The sequence below is a fragment of the Amblyraja radiata genome, chromosome 7 (genome assembly GCF_010909765.2).
Source record: "Amblyraja radiata isolate CabotCenter1 chromosome 7, sAmbRad1.1.pri, whole genome shotgun sequence".
Taxonomy (NCBI): Eukaryota; Metazoa; Chordata; class Chondrichthyes; order Rajiformes; family Rajidae; genus Amblyraja; species Amblyraja radiata.
Genome location: NC_045962.1, coordinates 87,167,841 through 87,188,230, shown reverse-complemented (window position 1 = coordinate 87,188,230; position 20,390 = coordinate 87,167,841). Strand labels below are relative to the sequence as shown.

The following is a 20,390-nucleotide window of genomic DNA, read 5'->3' as shown; positions in this document are numbered from 1 at the left end:
GGCCGTCAGCATCCATAAAGACTCCTCACACCCTTGTAATGGACTGTTCGAACTACTCCCATCCGGCAGACGTTACAAGGCCTTCTACGCCCGAACCTCCAGACTCAGAAACAGCTTCACTCCCAGAGCTACAGCGGCTCTGAACCGGCCCTGCTGAGTGCCCCCCACCCCCCCCCCCTGGACTGTCTCCCTCAGATGGTCACGTCGCACCGTTTATTTATTTATTTTTATTTTTTGACATCGGTTGGAAGCTGCATACTAAATCTCGTTGCACTGATGTGCAATGACAATAAAAGTTATTATTATTAATATTATATTGTTCCTATCTCTCCCTCAGCCCTTAGGCTTCTCCTTTTTCCTTTCTTCTCCCCGCATCCCCCCGCCCACCATCAGTCTGAAGAATGGTTTTGGCCCGGAATAATGGCGTTGCAGGTTTTGCGGGAGGTGGCATCCTCTATCAGGAACAGTGTCTTCTTCTCAATCTTAGCGGGTGAATGCACAGACATCTCAAATAAAGAGCAATTAACGCTTTTCCTCAGGTGGATTGATGATGAGCTGGAACCACTTGAAGAGTTCATAGGATTCTACCACATACCAAACATAACGGCAGACACGATCGTGACAGTCATCAAGGATGCAATCGTTCGAATGAATTTGGCGTTGTACAATTGTCGCGGCCAGTGGTATGATGGCGGTGGCCCAATGGCTGGTTCAAGAAAAGGGGTTGCTCATCAGATACTTAAAGAGGCCCCAAAGGCACATCTTACACATTGCCATGGACACGCCTTGAATTTGGCCGTAAGTGACGCAACGAAAGGGTCAAAGATGCTTTCAGATGCCTTGGACGTTACGTACGAAATTTGCAAACTGATCAAGTCTTCACCAAAGCGTCACGGTTTCCTTGAGGAAATAAAAGATGACAGCAACATGGAGGCAGCGGGTTTGAAGGTCATTTGTCCAACTCGTTGGACGATACGTGGACAAAGCTTCGATCGTATCATCGCCAATTATGAAGCCCTTCTGTTAGAATGGGACGCTTGTCTTGAAGAACGCCTAGACTCAGATGAGAGCCAGAATAATAGGTGTCAAGTCACAGATGGAGACATTTGGCTATCTTTTTGCCCTTCATTTGGGTGTCAATGTCTATTCATTGACTGACAACTTGTCTAAGACATTGCAAAAGACACGCATGTCGGCATCGCAAGGTCAGCGCAATGCTAACATGACGGCGGAGGTTTTGGAAAAGATGCGGACTGATGACAAGTTTGACAAGCTTTACCAAGATGTACTTCGGAAGTCAACGGAGCTTAACATATCTGAACCTCAGTTGCCAAGACATCGAAGAGCTCCGAAGCATTTTGAATTGGGAAGTGAGGAACCATCTTCCCTGTCTTCACCTAAAGACTACTACAAGAGACTGTACTTTGAAGTTTTAGACTTGGCCATCCATGCAATTTACTGTCGATTTGATCAGCCCGGTTTCAAAGCATATCGTCAAATGGAAGAGCTTCTTCTTAAATCTCTTCGAGGAGAGGATACCCCAGATGAGATCGAGTACTTGATGCATAACTATGCTGACGACGTGGATATTCTAGCTTTGAAGGCTCAACTGTCTCTCTTGAGCATGTTGTTAAACTCTGACAACCATCAATTTGACTGTTTCAACGACATTTACACGGTCGTGAAACAGCTTGATGAAGCTCAAAAATGTCTTATCTCGGAAGTGGCCGTCTTGATCAAACTCATTCTCGTCAATCCTTTGGCCCATGCTGTCGGAGAGAGGTCTTTCTCGACGGCGAGACGGTTAAAGACATGGCTGAGATCCACAATGAGCCAGTGCCGTTTCAACAACTTGGCAATTCTTCATGTCCACAAAGAACGCACGTCCTTGTTAGACTTAGTCACAGTGGCAAATGAGTTTGTTTTGAAAAACGACAATAGGTGGAGGAAACTTGGTGTATTCACCCAACGAGACTTCGGGAAAACATGTCCTTTCGTCAAAACTTGGACCTTAACACACTTCAAGTAAGTCCTTCACTCATTCTAATCTATATTTCCTTCCTTTTTTTCCCTTTTTACACCAAACATGTACCGGTACAATTTGGCGGCATTGCGTTGAAATGTATATTTTTAATGCATTTTGGATTTCTCGGAAGTCTTACTTTTTAAAAAGTAACGTTGCCACAAACATATACGCCCTTTATTAATGTCATGGTGAAAGAGTTAACACTATTATAGACAATAGACAATAGATGCAGGAGTAGGCCATTCGGCCCTTCGAGCCAGCACCGCCATTCATTGTGATCATGGCTGATCATCCCCAATCAGTACCCCGTTCTGAAGAAGGGTTTCGGCCCGAAACATTGCCTATTTCTTTCGCTCCATAGATGCTGCTGCACCCGCTGAGTTTCTCCAGCATTTTTGTGTACCCCCGTTCCTGCCTTCTCCCCATATCCCCTGACCGCTATTTTTAAGAGCCCTATCTAGCTCTCTCTTGAAAGCATCCAGAGAACCTGCCTCCACCGCCCTCTGAGGCAGAGAATTCCACAGACTCACCACTGTGAGAAAAAGTGTTTCCTCGTCTCTAATCTAAAAATCACGTTATATTGTGAATTCTTGTGTGAATGGGATCAGTTTGTTATTTGGATACTTTGGCTATTTAAAATTTTATTTTTTATCCTTTTCTTAAGAATAGGATAGATGTTTAGATCTAGTAATTTAGATGAAGGATAAAAAATAATTTAAAAAATATTAGTGTCATCAAATTTACTATTTGTTTTAACGTTTAACGTGTGTTGGGCATTTTGCTGAACAAAATTATTTTTTTTCCTAAAACTGCAAATAGAAACTTGTTTCTACTTAATGCTGGTTAGTGTTTTTTTTCTTTTCAGATCCCTCCGAAGAAGAATTGCAGAATTATCAATCCAAATGCCCAGCCTGGCATAGCTAGAGCTCACCTTGAAGTGAATTTCTCTGTCTTGCCCGAGTCTAAGAGAGATCTTAAAAATGGGCACCTCTTGTACTTGTACACCTCGTTTGGTAAAAGTCTGTCTGAAACTGAGAGACGGCTGAGTTCACATTTCTCTTTGTCGGATGCAGAAGGCTATTCATTTGTTGCTGTTAATTCAAGGGTGAGGAGTCTTGTTAACCGGAGGACTTTGCTTAAGTTTAAAAAACTCTGCAATCCCAAGGAACTTGGAAAATTTACGAAAATTTGTGATGGAACTTTTAAACTTCCAACAGGCAGTCAACACATTTTTTTAGATGACATTCCACTGCCTGGTGCTCAAGATCCTGAATCCTTGACATCTGTCGAAATCCAAGTGCCCATATTTCAAGACACTGAGGACATGGGTGATGACAGTCATAGTCTGCATCCTCCACTGAATCTAGCAACGCCAACTGACAGCTGCTGCCTCACCTGAACCAATGCTATCGACATCTAGTGTTTCAACAAGATGTAGCACGGAACTTCTAAGTCTCACACTAAGGGAACAGAAAATGAAGAAAAGACTAAACTTTCTGTCTACATCCAAGGTCGCTCTTGCACTAAAGTATCGCACAAAGATCAGTGAACTTAGGGCACAGTTGAAAACTCTTAAACGTGTAGTTAATCAAGCCTTAAAGAGAAAGCAAAACCCAATAGATTTGAAGGACAGAAAGATTCAGGAACTCAAAACCAAATTACGTGGGACTACTTTGGCACGAGAGCTTGCTGAAACCAAGGCAGAGTTTTTGAAACTTAAAAAAGCACACAGACAATTGCTCAAGTTTCATGGCAGTAAGGAAAAGGGGGAAACTGTTTCAATTCACCAGTACAGAAAAGTTCAGGAAAAACTAAAGGACAGGGAAGAGGATGTGAGACGCCTTGAATTTGACAATCTTGTCCTCAAAGAAGCAATCGAAACTCTGGAGGCTGCCAGTAATGTCAAGTCAAAGGTGGAGCAGAGGACTTACTCCACCACAACAAGGATGCATGTGTTTGACTGTGTATTGTAAACAAAACTCCCGCAGCAAACATTCCAATCCTGATGAGCCAGTTGTACAAGCGGAGTGGTCTTGATCTGGATCTGGTCCTCGATGATGAAGAGATGGGGCCTCGTGGACAGCGCCTCCTGCGAGTGTGGGGACCCAACACAGACAGTGGAGCACAGTCACCAGTTGCCTCAAACACCGGCCACAGAATGGTGAACGAGGTCTGATTGACCTGGACGATGACACGTTGGCCCGGCTCGCCTCAACGGAACTGCAGGTCTAAAAGACATACGACAGAAGAAGAAGAAGTGTTCCTCGACGCAGTGCAGTTGAACTTATGGCCCGAGAATTGGGAGGTGTTGCTGAGTTGCGGACAGCAAAGATGATCCTTGCAACAAAGGATTTGACTGTGGGTTTTGATGCAACCACCCAGGAAGAGACCCACATTAACAGTATACACTTCACCACCATAAATGAGTGTCTTTCTGCAGCAGTCGATGAATTGGCTGGTGGGACTGCTGAGGACTATGCACAACATATTTGCGAAACAGTTGACAATTTGTGTAAAACTTACACTTATTTCAGTGAGCAAGCAGATTTTCAAGATACCGGGCAAAAGATGATAGACAACATTTCAAACACAATGAGTGACAGGTGTGCAGCGGATCATGCTGCTATTAGGGTTGTGAGTATCCTGTGGGGGGGTTGAGAAGCTCCATCCTCCATGACATCACCCAGGCTGAAGCAAAAGTAGAACTTCAGATATTGGGCTTACTTGGCAAATATCTGACTGGACCTTGGATGAATCGGCCCGTTCGCGGGGCCTTTCATCGTCCGGCGTGGCTTAATCCGCCGCGGGATCTACCATCGCCCGCCGGGCGCTATAACCTCAAGAGCCTCAATCGTCTCTATGCAGCAGTTTGACTGCCTGACCGCGGGAGAAGAAGCAGGGAAGAGATAAGACTTTTTGCCTTCCATCACAGTGAGGAGGTGTCTGGAGATTCACTGTGATGGATGTCTGTGTTAAATTGTGTTCATTCTGTGTTTTGTTGCTTTTTGCTGTCATGGCTGCATGGTACGAAATCTCATTCAAACTTTTTGTTTGAATGACAATAAAGGAAATTCAATTCAATAGCGGGACATCCTGTGGGGGGTTGAGAAGCACCATCCTCCATAACATCACCCAGGCTGAGGCAAAAGTAGAACTTCAGATATTAGGCTTATTTGGCAAATATCTGACTGGGCCTTGGATGAAGCGCTTCTACATTTCAAGCCAGAATCATGTCAACCATGTTGATGGCATCAAAGTGGTTAAAGTCAAGTCAAGTCAAGTCAAGTTTATTCGTCACATACACATACGAGATGTGCAGTGAAATGAAAGTGGCAATGCTCGCGGACTTTGTGCAAAAAACAAACAAACAAACAACCAAACAAACTATAAACACAATCATAAACACACACATATTCTTTTACATATTAAATATTGGAAGGAAAAACGTTCAGTAAAGTTAGTCCCTGGTGAGATTTACAGTCCGAATGGCCTCTGGGAAGAAACTCCTTCTCAACCTCTCCGTTCTCACAGCATGGCAACAGAGGCGTTTGCCTGACCATAGCAGCTGGAACAGTCCGTTGCTGGGGTGGAAGGGGTCTCCCATGATTTTATTGGCTCTGGAGTTGCACCTCCTGATGTATAGTTCCTGCAGGGGGGCGAGTGAAGTTCCCATAGTGCGTTCGGCCGAACGCACTACTCTCTGCAGAGCCTTCTTGTCCTGGGGAGAGCAATTCCCAAACCAGATGGTAATATTTCCGGACAAGATGCTGGGTGATTGCTGCTCTAAAGGAAGCCACAGAAAATCCAGACAACTTGATATTGGCATGGGAAGATTTCTTCGGTGAGGAGGTACATCTTGATGTCACGTTGACAAAACTTCGGGAGCTACCAGTACACCCACAGTTCAGTTCAAAGATGAGGAGCTGTCTTCAAGCTGTCATCACTGTGTTGGAGAGGCAGTATAGTAAATACTTTGAACTTGATGTAACTGAGAAACTGATGGAGGAGACTGCATCAGCAAGATTGTATTGTATTGTATTCAATTTATTGTCATTATCTCATATTAGAAACAACAAAATGAATTTTCCTTACAGTCAAGTATAAAAAATAAATAATAATAATGAATAAATAAAACATTAAAATTTAAAAAAAGCACAAACACAGAAGTCCACGACACAATATAACCCCACAGAGGCACCAAAGTTGAGGAAGGTACCATAGTCCAGCCAGCCTCCCCTCCGATCTTCCCAGATGTTCACCCGTGGTCGGGGCCTCCCGAGCACCCGCAGTCGCCGCCACGGGCGGCCCGATGCTCAGGCCCTCTCGCCGGGATGATGGAACGCCGACGCCGAACCCCGACGGAGAACATCCTCAGCGGCCCGGACCCCCGATCAGCCACCTCCCACCGGAGTCCGCGGCTCCTGAGTCCACAGGCCGAGCCGGGCGGAGTCGCAGGACTCCGCGATGTTGGTCAGCGCCGCCCGCGTTGGGAGCTCCGCGAACCACAGCTCCACGATGTCGGTGCAGCAGGCCCAGCTCTCCGGGCCTCCAAACGGCGATCCCAGGTAAGGCATCGCCCGCCCCGCGATGTATCCAGCGCTGCGCTGCCGCTGCTGGAGCTCTGGTCGGTCCCAGCAGGAAAGGCCACGCCAATCAAGTAGGTAGGCCGTGGGGGGGGGGCGAGGATGCGACTAAAATAATAGTCGCATCCTCTCCAGGAAGCGACTGAAGGACGATATCCCCCTTATCGTACCCTCTTCCCCCACATTAAGACATTAAAAAAAACGCACTTCAACATACCAAAAAAAAACAAAAAGATACTGGACTGAAGGTGGAGGCAGCTAGCACCAGCGCCACCGGAAATGCAACACAACATTGATGCGGAGGAGATAATGGGGATGTGTAGCTCATCGAATCAGAAATCTCCCAATGCCACCATGTGTTATTTGTCATGTAGGATGCGAGCCTGCATGAATAGAACAGTCAACTTCCTTGATAATCTCGAGGAGCAAAGTAGTGAAGAGATGCTCTGTAAAGCAGTGACATGGGGGATAGTGCAGAAGAACAGACGGAAGAAAAAACAAGGAATTGAGAGCAGAAATCATCATGACAGAAAGACAAGGAGCATGCTCGAGACACAAAAGAGAGGAAACAACTAGGAATAAAATTGAAAGAGACTGATTTAGACAGCATTCGCAGAGATTATCCGAATTTGGACTACTACAAATGTGATATGAACATAGAAAATAGGTGCAGGAGTAGGCCATCCGGCCCTTCGAGCCTGCACTGCCATTCAATATGATCATGGCTGATCATCCAACTCAGTATCCTGTACCTGCCTTCTCTCCATACCCCCTGATCCCTTTAGCCACAAGGGCCACATCTAATTCCCTCTTAACTATAGCCAATGAACTGGCCTCAACTACCTTCTGTGGCAGAGAGTTCCAGAGATTCACCACTCTGTGTGAAAAATGTTTTTCCCATCTCGGTCCTAAAAGATTTCCCCCTTATCCTTAAACAGTGACCCCTTGTTCTGGACTTCCCCAACATCGGGAACAATCTTCCTGCATCTAGCCTGTCCAACCCCTTAAGAATTTTGTAAGTTTCTATAAGATCCCCCCTCAATCTTCTAAATTCTAGCGAGTACAAGCCGAGTCTATCCAGTCTTTCTTCATATGAAAGTCCTGACATCCCAGGAATCAGTCTGGTGAACCTCTGTACTCCCTCTACGGCAAGAATGTCTTTCCTCAGATTAGGAAAGATCTAAAGAAAGATCTTTCCTCGGATTAGGAAAGATTAGTGATGATCTACAGGACATTCTTAATGGGAAAGTAGTGGGCAGAAAAGCATGTCATGAGTGGTTTGAAGAGCAAAAACTTCACAATGCCAAAATTGAAAAAGTTGAGGAAAAACAAGGTGTACAGAGTTGCTTATTGGTTACAATCTGAGGAGTATGATGATGCTACTGATTATGATATGCCAATGTAACAGCTAGCAGCTGATCTTCTCTATGATGACTTGGTCTCTTGCAGGAAATTGTCATTTCTTTACCTGTCTGTTACGGACTTACAGCATATAAAACAATAATATTAAAGTTCTGATCTTGAGAAAATCACATTTTTGAATTTTCACAGCAGTCTGGGTGTTTATTACTATTTCCGTCACAACGGTTAATTTTGTAATTAGTTACAATTAGGTAATTAACTGATTGTCATCCAAGTAGGATGTTTTATATTTGTTTCATAATGCTTCAATCTATAATAACTGAAAATTTCAATCAGTTCTCTTAATTTTTAAGAAAGTTATGGGCTTTTATGTCAATTGACTGTCCTCGATCACAGCTTTTGTGTTGTCAATGGAAAAGCAATAGGGAACAAGATGCTAATTTGTGAGTATGAAAATGACCACAACTTTATTTAATACTGAAGTTATGAAAGTGAATTAGGTGCCAAATTAATGTTCTTTTTATGTTTTATCTGATGGGATAAATTACAGGCTTGATTTTTAACATTGCAAAATTTTGTAACATCCCTACAATAGACAATAGGTGCAGGAGTAGGCCATTCGGAATCGTCCACAATCAGTGCCCTGTTCCTGCCTTCTCGTCTCCGTTCTAAAAGGCTTACCCCTTATTCTTAAACTGTGGCCCCTGGTTCTGTACTCCCCCAACATCAGGAACATGTTTCCTGCCTCTAGCATGTCCAAACCCTTAATAATCTTAGACAATAGACAATAAGTACAGGAGTAGGCCATTCGAGCCAGCACCGCCATTCAATGTGATCATGGCTGATCATCCACAATCAGTACCCCGTTCATGCCTTCTCCCCATATCCCCTGACTCCGCTATTTTTAAGAGCCCTATCTAGCTCTCTCTTGAAAGTATCCAGAGAACCTGCCTCCACCGCACTTATATGTTTCAATAAGATCCTTCTAAATTCCAGAGTATACAAGCCCAGCCGCTCCATTCTCTCAGCATTTGACAGTTCCGCCATCCCGGGAATTAACCTGGTGAACCTACGCTGCACTCCCTCAATAGCAAGAAAGTCCTTCCTCAAATTTGGAGACCAAAACTGCACACAATACTCCAGGTGTAGTCTCACTAGGGCCCTATACAACTGCAGAAGGACCTCTTTGTTCCTATATTCAGCTCCTCTTGCTATTCTTCTCCTAGATCTTATGACCTTAAGACCTTCCCCACATCACCCAACCTTCTCCAGTCACCCTGAGCTCAGACACAACCCGGAAACCTCAGCATTAGTTTGGAGTAGTTTTGGTCGTTTAGATTATTGTAGGTTAGTTCAGCTTCATTTTGTTTGGTTTAAGTTAGGTTAGCTTAGTTTGGTTTAGTTTAAGTTAGCTTAAATTAGGTATTTAAGATATGTTTAGTTTAATGTCGTGGATGGTTTAGTTATTTCTTTAGCCAGAGGGTGGTGAATCTGTGGAATTCTTTGCCACAGACGGCTATGGAGGCCAAATCAGTGGATATTTTTAAGGCAGAGATAGATAGATTCTTGATTAGTACAGGTGTCCGGGGTTATGGGGAGAAGGCAGGAGAATGGGGTTAGGAGGGAGAGATAGATCAGCCGTGATTGAATGGCGGAGTAGACCAAAACTGCACACAATACTCCAGGCGTGGTCTCACTTGGGCCCTGTACAACTGCAGAAGGACCTCTTTGCTCCTTACAGGTAAGTACGTTTTGGAAATAAAGGAGAAGACGGATGGATGGAAAGAGAAATCTGAGAAAAATTGACCCAAAAGTACTTACCTCTTTGATCTGCTCCCACTGAGTTTCACGCGCGTCTTCTTCCTCAGCTGCAGTTGTGGTGGAGCCTACAGCAGTGGGGCTGCCAGTGGTCCTGCTCCTCTTGCTGTGCTGTTGACTGATGGAGTGTGTCCCCCCGAGGTTCCCTCAAGAGGATCACGCTCATCCTCACCGGAAACACACACACACACAATGCACACGTACACAGGCACCACACACACACAATACAAACACTATATACACACACCACACACATATATACACACACCACACATACACACATATGCACCACACACACACACACCACATACACATATATATATATTACTAAAAGTCTGATCTTGACCACTTCCTGCCACTTACGGCTGTGATTTTTGGCCATCTTACTCAGTCCCCCTCCACTGCGCAGGACAAGAGGATTTTTTCCATCGATGAAAAATAAAAGAGTTATTAATATTTTAAAAATGTTGAAATTCTCTCTGCTGCCCCTGCTGGTGGGAGGGGGGAGGGACTATAAAACCCAGAAGTGTTGTGCCTCAGCAAGATGGGGGAAGTGAGAGGGTCACGTCTCTCAGTCTGAGCTGTGAATAACACTGAACACATGTCTACAAAACTGTGAGTGTGGTTTTACTGACCACGAGTGCCCTGAATGTGGTTTGAAAATGAAAATGTGGTTGGTTGGAAGTAAAAGTACTGCAAATGGTTGGTGGGAGTGGGTCAAAGTAAAAGCACTGTAAATGGCTGTTGGTGGTGGAAACTTGACAACTTCCTGTTTGCACTGTATATTGATTTTAGATAAAACGCTACCACTTACGGCTGCGATTTTTGGCCATCTTACTCAGTCCCCTCTGCTCATCAGGTGCAGATGATTCTTCCCATCAATGAAAAATAAAAGTGTTATTAGTGTTTAAAAAATGTTGAGAATCTCCTGTCAATCACGCCATGAAGGCCACACCTTTTCTGGTGGGAGGGGGGAGGGATTATAAAACCCTTAAGTGTGGTGTGGCTCAGTCTCTGCATAATGGGGGACGGAGAGGTCCATGACCCTGTCTGAGCTGTGAATCAACTGAACACTGAATGTCTACTAAACTGTGAGTGTGGTGTTTTGTGTGGTTTTACGGTGGTTTCACCCTGCTTGAAATGGTATGAAACTGCATTTGAATGTGGTGGCCTTGCACCCTGCATGAAATGGTATTAAACTGCACTTGAATTTGGTGGCCTTGCACCCTGCTTGAAATGGTATGACTTGAATTTGGTGGCCTTGCACCCTGCTTGAAGTGGTATGAAACTGCACTTGAGTTTGGTGGCCTTGCACCCTGCTTGAAGTGGTATGAAACTGCACTTGAATTTGGTGGCCTTGCACCCTGCTTGAAGTGGTCGGAAACTGCACTTGAATTTGGTGGCCTTGCACCCTGCTTGAAGCGGTCGGAAACTGCACATGAATTTAGAGGCCTTGCACCCTGCTTGAAGTGGTCGGAAACTGCACATGAATTTGGTGGCCTTGCACCCTGCTTGAAGTGGTCGGAAACTGCACTTGAATTTGGTGGCCTTGCACCCTGCTTGAAATGGTAGGAAAATGGATTTGAATTTGGTGGCCTTGCACCCTGTTAGAAATGGAATTTCAAGGAATAGCCGTGTCAACTGCCAGCCCACCAGCCAGGGGTAAGCTGCCAGCACATCAGGCTTGAGGGACTGAGCTGCCATCCCAAGAATCCATTTAGTCCACAATGTCCATACTAGCCCTCTGGCCTCAGCAATACTTTACATTACAGAGCATTGTACAGCATCTTGCCTGTTAAGGTACACAAAAAAGCTGGAGAAACTCAGCGGGTGCAGCAGCATCTGGAGCGAAGGAAATAGGCAACGTTTCGGGCCGAAACCCTTCTTCAGACTGATCGGGGGTGGGGGGGGGGGGGGGGGGGGGGGGGGGGGGAGAAGCCCGAAACGTTGCCTATTTCCAGTTTCTCCAGCTTTTCTGTGTACCTTCGATTTTCCAGCATCTGCAGTTCCTTCTTAAACATCTTGCCTGTTAAGATTGACAGGTTCTTCCGAGAGAGGAAAGGTTAGCCCATATATGGTTATGTTGAAGAAGCTGTTTAACTGCAGATCAAGCACTTGATTTTTTTTTTTACCTTATTGACGTACATCAAGTCAAGAGAGTTTATTGTCATGTGTCCCAGATAGGACAATTAAATTCTAGAATTGCTGCAGCATAACAGAATATTGTAGTCATAAATACAGGTCAGATCAGTGTGTCCATATACTATAGAATATATATATATACACACATAAATAAACATATAAAGTGCAATAGGTTGTTATAGCTCATAGTTTGTTTGCAGTTGTGTTTAATAGTCTGATGGCTGTGGGGAAGTAGCTATTCCTGAACCTGGATGTTGCAGTCTTCAGGCTCCTGCACCTTCTACCTGAAGGTAGCGGGGAGATGAGTGTGTGGCCAGGATGGTGTGGGTCCTTGATGATGCTGCCAGCCTTTTTGAGGCAGCGACTGCGATAGGTCCCCTCGATGGTAGGGAGGTCAGAGCCGATGATGGACTGGGCAGTGGTCACAACTTGTTTGCAGCCTTTTCTGCTCCTGGACACTCGGGTTGCCGTACCAAGTCATGATGCAACCGGTCAGCATGCTCTCTACTGTGTACCTGTAGAAGTTCGAGAGAGTCTGCCTTGACGCACATTATAATCTTCTAGAGTAAAGTGTACGAGCCAAGTGTCTTAACATTCTCCTGATGTTTATATCATAAAGGGAAAAAATTCATGTCGTGCTGTTATCTCACTAGTGTTATGGAAGAATGGCGAAAACATGTTTTAGTTATAGTGCTGTAGCCTTGCTAGTGTAATAGGAGTAAGGTGAAAGCATCCACTTTATTGATTCTATATCTAAAGCTCAGTCCATTTTGTAACTTTTAAATCTTTAAACTTTCTTGAAGGTAGACAAAAGTGCTGGAGAAACTCAGCGGGTGCGGCAGCATCTATGGAGCTAAGGAAATTGGCAACGTTTCGGGCCGAAACCCTTCTTCAGATCGGGTAGACGCACGGAGTCACTTGCCCAGAGTAGGTGAATCAAGGACCAGAGGACATAGGTTCAAGGTGAAGGGGAAAAGATTTAATTGGAATCTGAGGGGTGACTTTTTCCACACAAAGGGTAGTAGGTGTATGGAACGAGCTGCCGGAGGAGGTAGTTGTGGCTGGGACTACCCCAACGTTTAAGAAACAGTTAGACAGGTACATGGACAGGACAAGTGTGGAGGGAAAAACACAGGTAGATGGGATGGGACTAGTGAAGCTGGGACATGTTGGCCGGTGTGGGCAAGTTGGGCCGAAGGGCATGTTTCCACGCTGTAAGGTTCTGTGAATCTATGACACAATGTCCCATCTACACTTGTCCCACCTGCCCACGTTTGTCCCATATCTCTACAAACCTTGTAGAAATTAGGAATTGCAGATGCTAGTTTCATCAGTTTTGGGAGATCTGTAAGACACAATCTCCCATTTACAAACCCATGCGGATAATCCCAAATCAGCTCTTGTCTATCCGAAGGCGTGTAGATCTCATCCCCCAGAATCCTTCTCCTGTAACCTGCCGGCCACAGATGTTAGGCTCTCTGGTCTATAGTTCAAGTGTCAAGTCCAGAGTGGTCTATTGCCACGTGTCCCAGATAGAACAATGAAACTCTCTGCATCGGTGAGACCAAGCGCAAGCTTGGCGATCGCTTCGCCCAACACCTCCGCTCAGTTCTTTTTTAAAAAATTATTTCAACATAGACTTTATTCGAGAAATAAATATATACAACACATGATCCTTGCAAAACTCCATCTGACATTGTCGGAGGCTATACAGACATACAATACAGTTTCCCCAAATCACAATTTTTACCCCACACCCATGCCACTCATGTGGCCCTCTGGTGTGGATTCCCTTCCCTTATTTTTAGGGGCGTCTCCACCACACCCTGCCCCCCCCCCCCCCCCCATGTCCAGCAGCGGAAGGACCCTAGACTGTGGTCCTTCCCCACCGAGCCTTGGCGTTGGCTGCACCGAGCTACAGTACGTCCCTCAGCACGTACTCCTGCAGTCTGCAGCGGGCCAGTCGGCAACATTCCCCGACAGACATCTCACTCTGCTGGGAGGTCAACAACGCTCGGGCAGACCAAAGAGCGACATTCACCGAGTTGATGACCTTCCAGCAGGACCAGGGACACAGTCGAACCAGGGACACAGTCTAAGAATAAAGGGGAGTCCATTTAAAGGGTCTGTCCCACAGCGATTTTATAGGCGACTAGGCTGTCGCCACATGGTCGCGGGGTGATGCCTGTATGGTCCAGGCATGAGACAGGGAAAAAATGAAAAAAGAGGAAGATAATAATAATAATAATAAATTTTATTTATGGGCGCCTTTCAAAAGTCTCAAGGACACCTTACAGAATTTAACAAGAGTAAAAAACATATAATCGGAGTAAAGATGTAAGATGTAAAGAGTAAGATGGCTGATCATCCACAATCAGTACACCGTTTAGGCAGAGAATTTTTGATAATTATACCTTGAAATTACACCATTTCCTTGCTTGTTCAGCGTAGGTTCACAAGGTTGATTCCCGGGATGGCGGGACTGTCATATGCTGAGAGAATGGAGAGGCTGGGCTTGTATACTCTGGAGTTTAGGATGAGAGGGGATCTGCAAGAGTCAAGTCGAGATAGTTTTATTGTCATGTGTCCCAGATAGGACAATGAAATTCTTGCTTGCTGCAGCACAACAGATTTTATTGTAGGCATGAATACAGAACAGGAGATAAAAGTTCAGTGTGTCTATATACCATAGACCGTATATGTACACAATAAATAAACAGATAAAGTGCAATAGACTGTTATTGTGTCTTATTGAAACATATAAGATTATTACGGATTTGGACACGCTAGAGGCAGGAAACATGTTCCCGATATTGGGGAAGGCCAGAACCTGTGGCCACAGTTTAAGAATAAGGGGTAAGCCATTTGGGACGACAGATGGCACAATGGGCTAAGTGTTCGGCTGGCAACCGGAAGATAGCCGGTTCGGATCCCGCTTGGAGTGCATACTGTCGTTGTGTCCTTGGGCAAGACACTTCACCCACCTTTGCCTGTGTGTGAATGTGTGTGAGTGATTGGTGGTGGTCGGAGGGGCCGTAGGCGCAGATTGGCAGCCACGCTTCCATCAGTCTGCCCCAGGGCAGCTGTGGCTACAGAAGTAGCTCACCACCACCGAGTGTGACTGAGGAGTGAATGAATAATGCGATGTAAAGCGCCTTGAGTATTAGAAAGGCGCTATATAAATCCCATTCATTATTTTTATTATTATTAAGAACGGAGATGAGGAAACACTTTTTCACAGAGAGTTGTGAGTCTGTGGAATTTTACTTCAGAGTCACGTGAGTGACTACGTGAAGAAGGCCATCCAGGCGCATGCGCGTCATCTCGTCAGACGCATTGCGCTGCGACCGCGGTAGGAGGCGTGGAACCTCTAAGCGGGGAGTGAAGGAAAACCTGAATGTAAGTATTTTCTACTTTTACTTTCAGCATGTTTTTCTCCGGAGACTGCGTGCAGAGACACAGGCAAGTCTTATGTATGGAGAAAGGTGGGAGGAAGAATAGTAAGTGCACCGCAGTAAGCACTCAATAACACAAAGTGTCTGAGAGTAGCGGGCTCCCGACTAAAAAGTCGATTGTAAAGAAATAACTATTTTACACGGGAGGGGAAAAGTCCCGTTGAAACTCCCATAGGGAGCAAGGCCATAATGAAATAACAGGCCTGGAAGACTCGGAGGAGTCTGGATTATAGAATATATAAACTGGAATTCCTCATGGATAAAACAAACTCCAGAAGGAGTATAAAAGACGCGGGCTTAAAGAGCAACCGCATGGAACACCCAGAAGAGGTTCTGGGAAACATTGGCCCAGATTTGAGCCAGCGACCGAAATGCCTGATGATAAAGATGAATATATGGGCTGACCTGACAGGGAGGCAGCACCAGAAATGTCTGAAAGACAATACAGGCGTTGGTCTACAGGAGATCCAGAATATGGAGCAGCACCCAAAAGTGGGCTGCCAATATACAGCTCAAATGAGGAGCTTGATGTACCCCAAAGAGGGACAAAAAGGCGTCGGCCTATAATAGAGCCATCGCATGAAATACCTGATGATGAATATCCAGGTGAAACCCATTATGAGGAGGAATATCCAGAATACTCTGATAATTAACCAGTTGAGGGCCAGAACCCAATGCAAAAAAGAAAATGCCAGGGATGGCCCAAAAGTTCTATAGTCCCAGACACAAGGGACAACCTCTTCCAGAGGAAATAGCAGAGAGTATAAATTACCTGCTTTCCCATCAATCAGATGATACAACAATGGATGAAGTTATGAACAAATATGAAATCCCGCAGAACTGCTCTGCTAGGAGTGCCAGCTGTTAACAAAGAAGTGTGGAAGTATATGGGCATTGCAGTAAGAGCTCAAGAAATTAGATTACAGCGGGTATTAAGATTGATTGGGTCAAGTATTATGGCATTTGCCAAAGATCTGGAAGAAGGAAATGTGACAATGGCACAACAGGATGTAATGGGAATGATGTGTAATGCACATTTTGAAATAAACTGTATTTGTAAAACTGTGATAAAACCTAACATGCATCCTAAGTTTGCAGGGCTCTGTAAACCATCCAATATACAATTGCCAAATGTACTCTTTGGAGAAGAGCTTGCCAAAAAACTAAAGGTTCTCAACGAAGAATCAAAAACCATCGGGATGATGAAACCACCGATGTTTGGCAGCACAGCTAGAAGGCAATATCCGTACCGAAGGGGAACTGGTGAAGGAACAAGTCGCTCGTACTCACATACAAGATCTGGACATACAACCCCAGGACGTGGAGGTCATGGTATTTCCACAAGGGGCAAGGTACAAAAAGTGACACCAGTAAACTCTGAGGTAGGTGGCTCTGGTTCAGAAAGAAACATATCAGATGTATCCTACTTACAAGTTGGGGGTAGGTTACAATTATTTTTAAAAGAATGGAAACTAATAACATCTGATGCATATATACTGTGCCGTATTATGGGGTTTAGAATTGAATTTTACCAGAATGAAAATCCCCCTACACAACATACTCCAAAAAGAATATATTCCTTCTCTAAAGAAGAGATGAGAAGAATTCAAATAGAAATTGAGATTTTGAGTAAAAAAAGGGGTAATAGAGAAAACAACTTATCAAAACCATCAGTTTGTATCTAGTATTTTCTCTAGAACAAAAATGGATGGGAGTACTAGAATCATTTTGGACCTCACAAGTCTTAACTCTTTTGTGCAGTATAAACATTTCAAAATGGAGATTTTGACTAATGCTTTGCAATTAATTTCAACAGAATGCTATATGGCAAGCATAGATCTCCAAGATGCACATTATTCTGTTGAGGTGCATGTGCAACATCGCAGATATTTGAAATTTATCTGGATGTCTCAAATGTGGCAGTTTAAAGCATTAACAAATGGATTGACGTCCGGCCCCAGATTGTTTACAAAACTGTTGAAGTCAATTTTAGCATTGTTAAGAACTCAAGGCCATTTGATAATGGCTTATTTGGATGACATTTTAATTGTGGGAGATACTGAAGCCATGGCAACAGCTTCAGTTTTAAAAGTAAACCTCACATTTCAAAGAATGGGATTTGTCATTCATTCAGAGATATCCAGACTGATACCTAACAAAATAATTGATTACTTGGGGTTCACTATTAATTCACACCATATGACAGTGAGCTTACCCAAGGAAAAGAAGGTGCAATTGATTGAGGGTTGTAAGGAACTAATTGCAGTCAAACAACCATCAATCAGGCTTCGTTTCCAGCTGTCCAGCTGCGGCCACTGCACTATCAGCAATTGCAGAGAGCTAAAATTGCAGCATTAAAAAGACATGCTGGACATTTTGATAGACCTATGCAATTACCGAGCACAGCAATTGAGGATATAAAATGGTGGATTAAAAATGTGGATTGTTCCTACAGGAAAATAATGATTGAATCACGAGCTACCATTTTACAAACAGATGCAAGTGCACTGGAATGGGGAGTTGCGGATGCCATCTCGAGCTGTGGAGATAGATGGAATGCAGAGGAAGAACCTTTGCTCGAGACACATGACATAAATTATCTTGAATTACTAAGTGTATTGCATGGGTTGAAAGCCCTTTACCGAAAGGTACAACATTTGCATGTACAGGTTCAGATTGACAACACTACAGCAGTGGCACATGTCAATCACATGGGTGGAATCAAGTCAGAAGCATGTGACAGATTGGCAAACATGATTTGGCACTGGTTCATTGAGAAAGATATTTGGCTTTCTGCAAGTTACCTACAAGGTAAATTCAACATAATTGCAGATACTAGGTCAAGAAATTTCAATGACAACAGAGAATGGATGTTAAATCGTGATATTTTCCACAAAATTGTGAAAAAATTTGGGAAACACCCAAGGGTAGATGAGTTTATGTTAAATTGGGGTGGAATGTTTTGTATGCATTTCCTCCCTTTTGTCTCATCAATAGGTGTCTACAGAAGATCAAACAAGATTATGCTTCAGGATTGTTGGTGGTTCCAGATTGGCCCACACAAACATGGTATCCATTGGGGTTAAAAATGGTGACTGAACCCATTATGAATGTCTTTAGACAAGAAAACCTACTTGTGCACCCTGTAACGTGAATTTCATCCTTTACATGATCGTGTTGATTTATTGATTTGCAGATTCTAAAAAGTACCTAGAAGCAGTACATTTTCTTACATTAAGAAACGGGAACAGTTTCTTCAACACAAAATTTTCTTACCACACTGCAGATGCTTCAGATGTTGTAGAAATTTGTCAAAATTACATTTTGATGATAATTTAAGCTATAGTGTGATCAACACAGCAAGGAATGCTTTGTCGGCATACTTATCGAGACCATCGGAACATCAAGTTCTAGGATCACATCCTTTGACTTGTAGATACATGAAGGGCATCTTTGATGCTACTTAGGGATTGGGATCCCATCTCAAATTTGTCGTTAAACAAAATTACGATGTAAGTAGTCATGTTAATGGCTTTAGTATCAGCTCAAAGAGTACAAACATTACACAAGTTAAGGATAGACAGAATGGGAATGAAAACAGAGGAAATTACATTCTATGTCTATGACCTGCTAAAACAGAGCAGACCAGGAGTGTCGGGGTGTAAATTGATTTTCATCTTATCCTGCAGATCAAAGACTTTGTAGTTACATATTTAAAATACTACATTGAGACTGCCAAACATCTTACAGGTGTAGAAACTGGATTATTCATCAGCCATAAAGCCACACAAAAAAGTGACAACACAAACAATTTCAAGATGGCTGAAGAAGGTGCTATTGGATGCAGGAATTGATACTGACAAATTTAAACCTCATTCCACCAGGGCGGCGGCAACATTGGCGGCCAAGGATTTGGACGTTCCAATAGACCATATCCTTGCGGCCGCAGGTTGAGAAAATGAAAGGATGTTGCACAAGTATTATCACAAATAAATTGCAGACCCTGGTGTATTTGGTGGTACCTGTATTATTTTGAATTCAGTATTAAATGTCTCTAGAGAATAAAATGGGACATAATGTTTTACCATAAAATAAACCATTAATTAATTAAACAAGTATGATGGATTGCATGTTATTGACTGTTTTTCACTCATAGAGTCAAGCAAAATGCAGTGATACGCCGGAACCCAATCTACGGCCTGAAATCACAGAAGCTTTAAAATCTTCACGTGACTGAAGGAAAATAGTAAGATTAAACGAGAACTTACCAGTTTGAAGTTTGATCTTTATTTTATGAGGAGTTACGTCGAGGGACTACGTGCCCTCCGCTCCCACCCTAATAAGATCAAAGGTAAGTTAAGTTTGTATCACGTAGCTTACTATTATGCTTCGGAGTATATCATCTGTGATTTCACACCGCTGCTTTGAAGTTTGACGCGCGTGCGCCTGGACGGCCTTCTTCACGTAGTCCCTCGACGTCACTCCTCATAAAATAAAGATCAAACTTCAAACTGGTAAGTTCTCGTTTAATCTTACTATTCTCTGCCTCAGGGCGGTGGAGGCCGGTTCTCTGGATACTTTCAAGAGAGAGCTAGATAGGGCTCTTAAAAATAGCGGAGTCAGGGGATATGGGGAGAAGGCAGGAACGGGGTACTGATTGTGGATGATCAGCCATGATCACAGCTGGCTCGAAGAGCCGAATGGCCCACTCCTGCACCTATGCTATTGTCTATTATTGTTGACCCTTAATTTATACAGTTTAGTTTTAATTATTGAATCAGGTTGAAAAAAAGAACATTCTAGTGTAGACATACAGACTATTGAATGCTTTTGTTTTTCAAATGAAACAGTTCTTTATTTTAACATTGTAAGAAGTCATATTCTAGATGGATGCAATGTATTCCCGTTATCTTTCATAGGTTTGACAAGTCTTGATACAGATTCCCTTCTTGCACAACATCAACTTCTATCATAGTGGGGGGGGGGGGGGGGGGGTAGGGGAGA

At 43.8% G+C, this 20,390-nt stretch overlaps 1 protein-coding gene across 2 annotated transcripts; it reads left to right on the top strand.

The window, feature by feature from the left end:
- Window positions 1–420: 420 nt before the first annotated feature.
- On the top strand, window positions 421–8,114 carry LOC116975625. Of its 2 annotated transcripts, XR_004412681.1 has the most exons (3): window positions 421–2,025; window positions 2,892–3,138; window positions 7,953–8,114. XR_004412681.1 is itself a non-coding variant. In XM_033024950.1 (2 exons), the coding sequence occupies exons 1-2, from the start codon at window positions 1,064–1,066 to the stop codon at window positions 2,944–2,946; spliced, it is 1,017 nt and encodes a 338-aa protein (XP_032880841.1). In that variant the 5' UTR covers window positions 421–1,063; the 3' UTR covers window positions 2,947–3,786. The 2 variants fall into 2 exon arrangements, 1 of the variants encoding a protein (XP_032880841.1); XM_033024950.1 differs by lacking the exon at window positions 7,953–8,114 and having other exon boundaries at window positions 2,892–3,786.
- Window positions 8,115–20,390: the final 12,276 nt, after the last annotated feature.

Coding starts and splice junctions, on each gene's coding strand:
- LOC116975625 (XM_033024950.1), top strand. CDS start 1,064: ATGAGAGCCAGAATAATAGGTGTCAAGTCACAGATGGAGACATTTGGC. Junction 2,026..2,891: donor TGGACCTTAACACACTTCAA/GTAAGTCCTTCA, acceptor TTTTCTTTTCAG/ATCCCTCCGAAGAAGAATTG.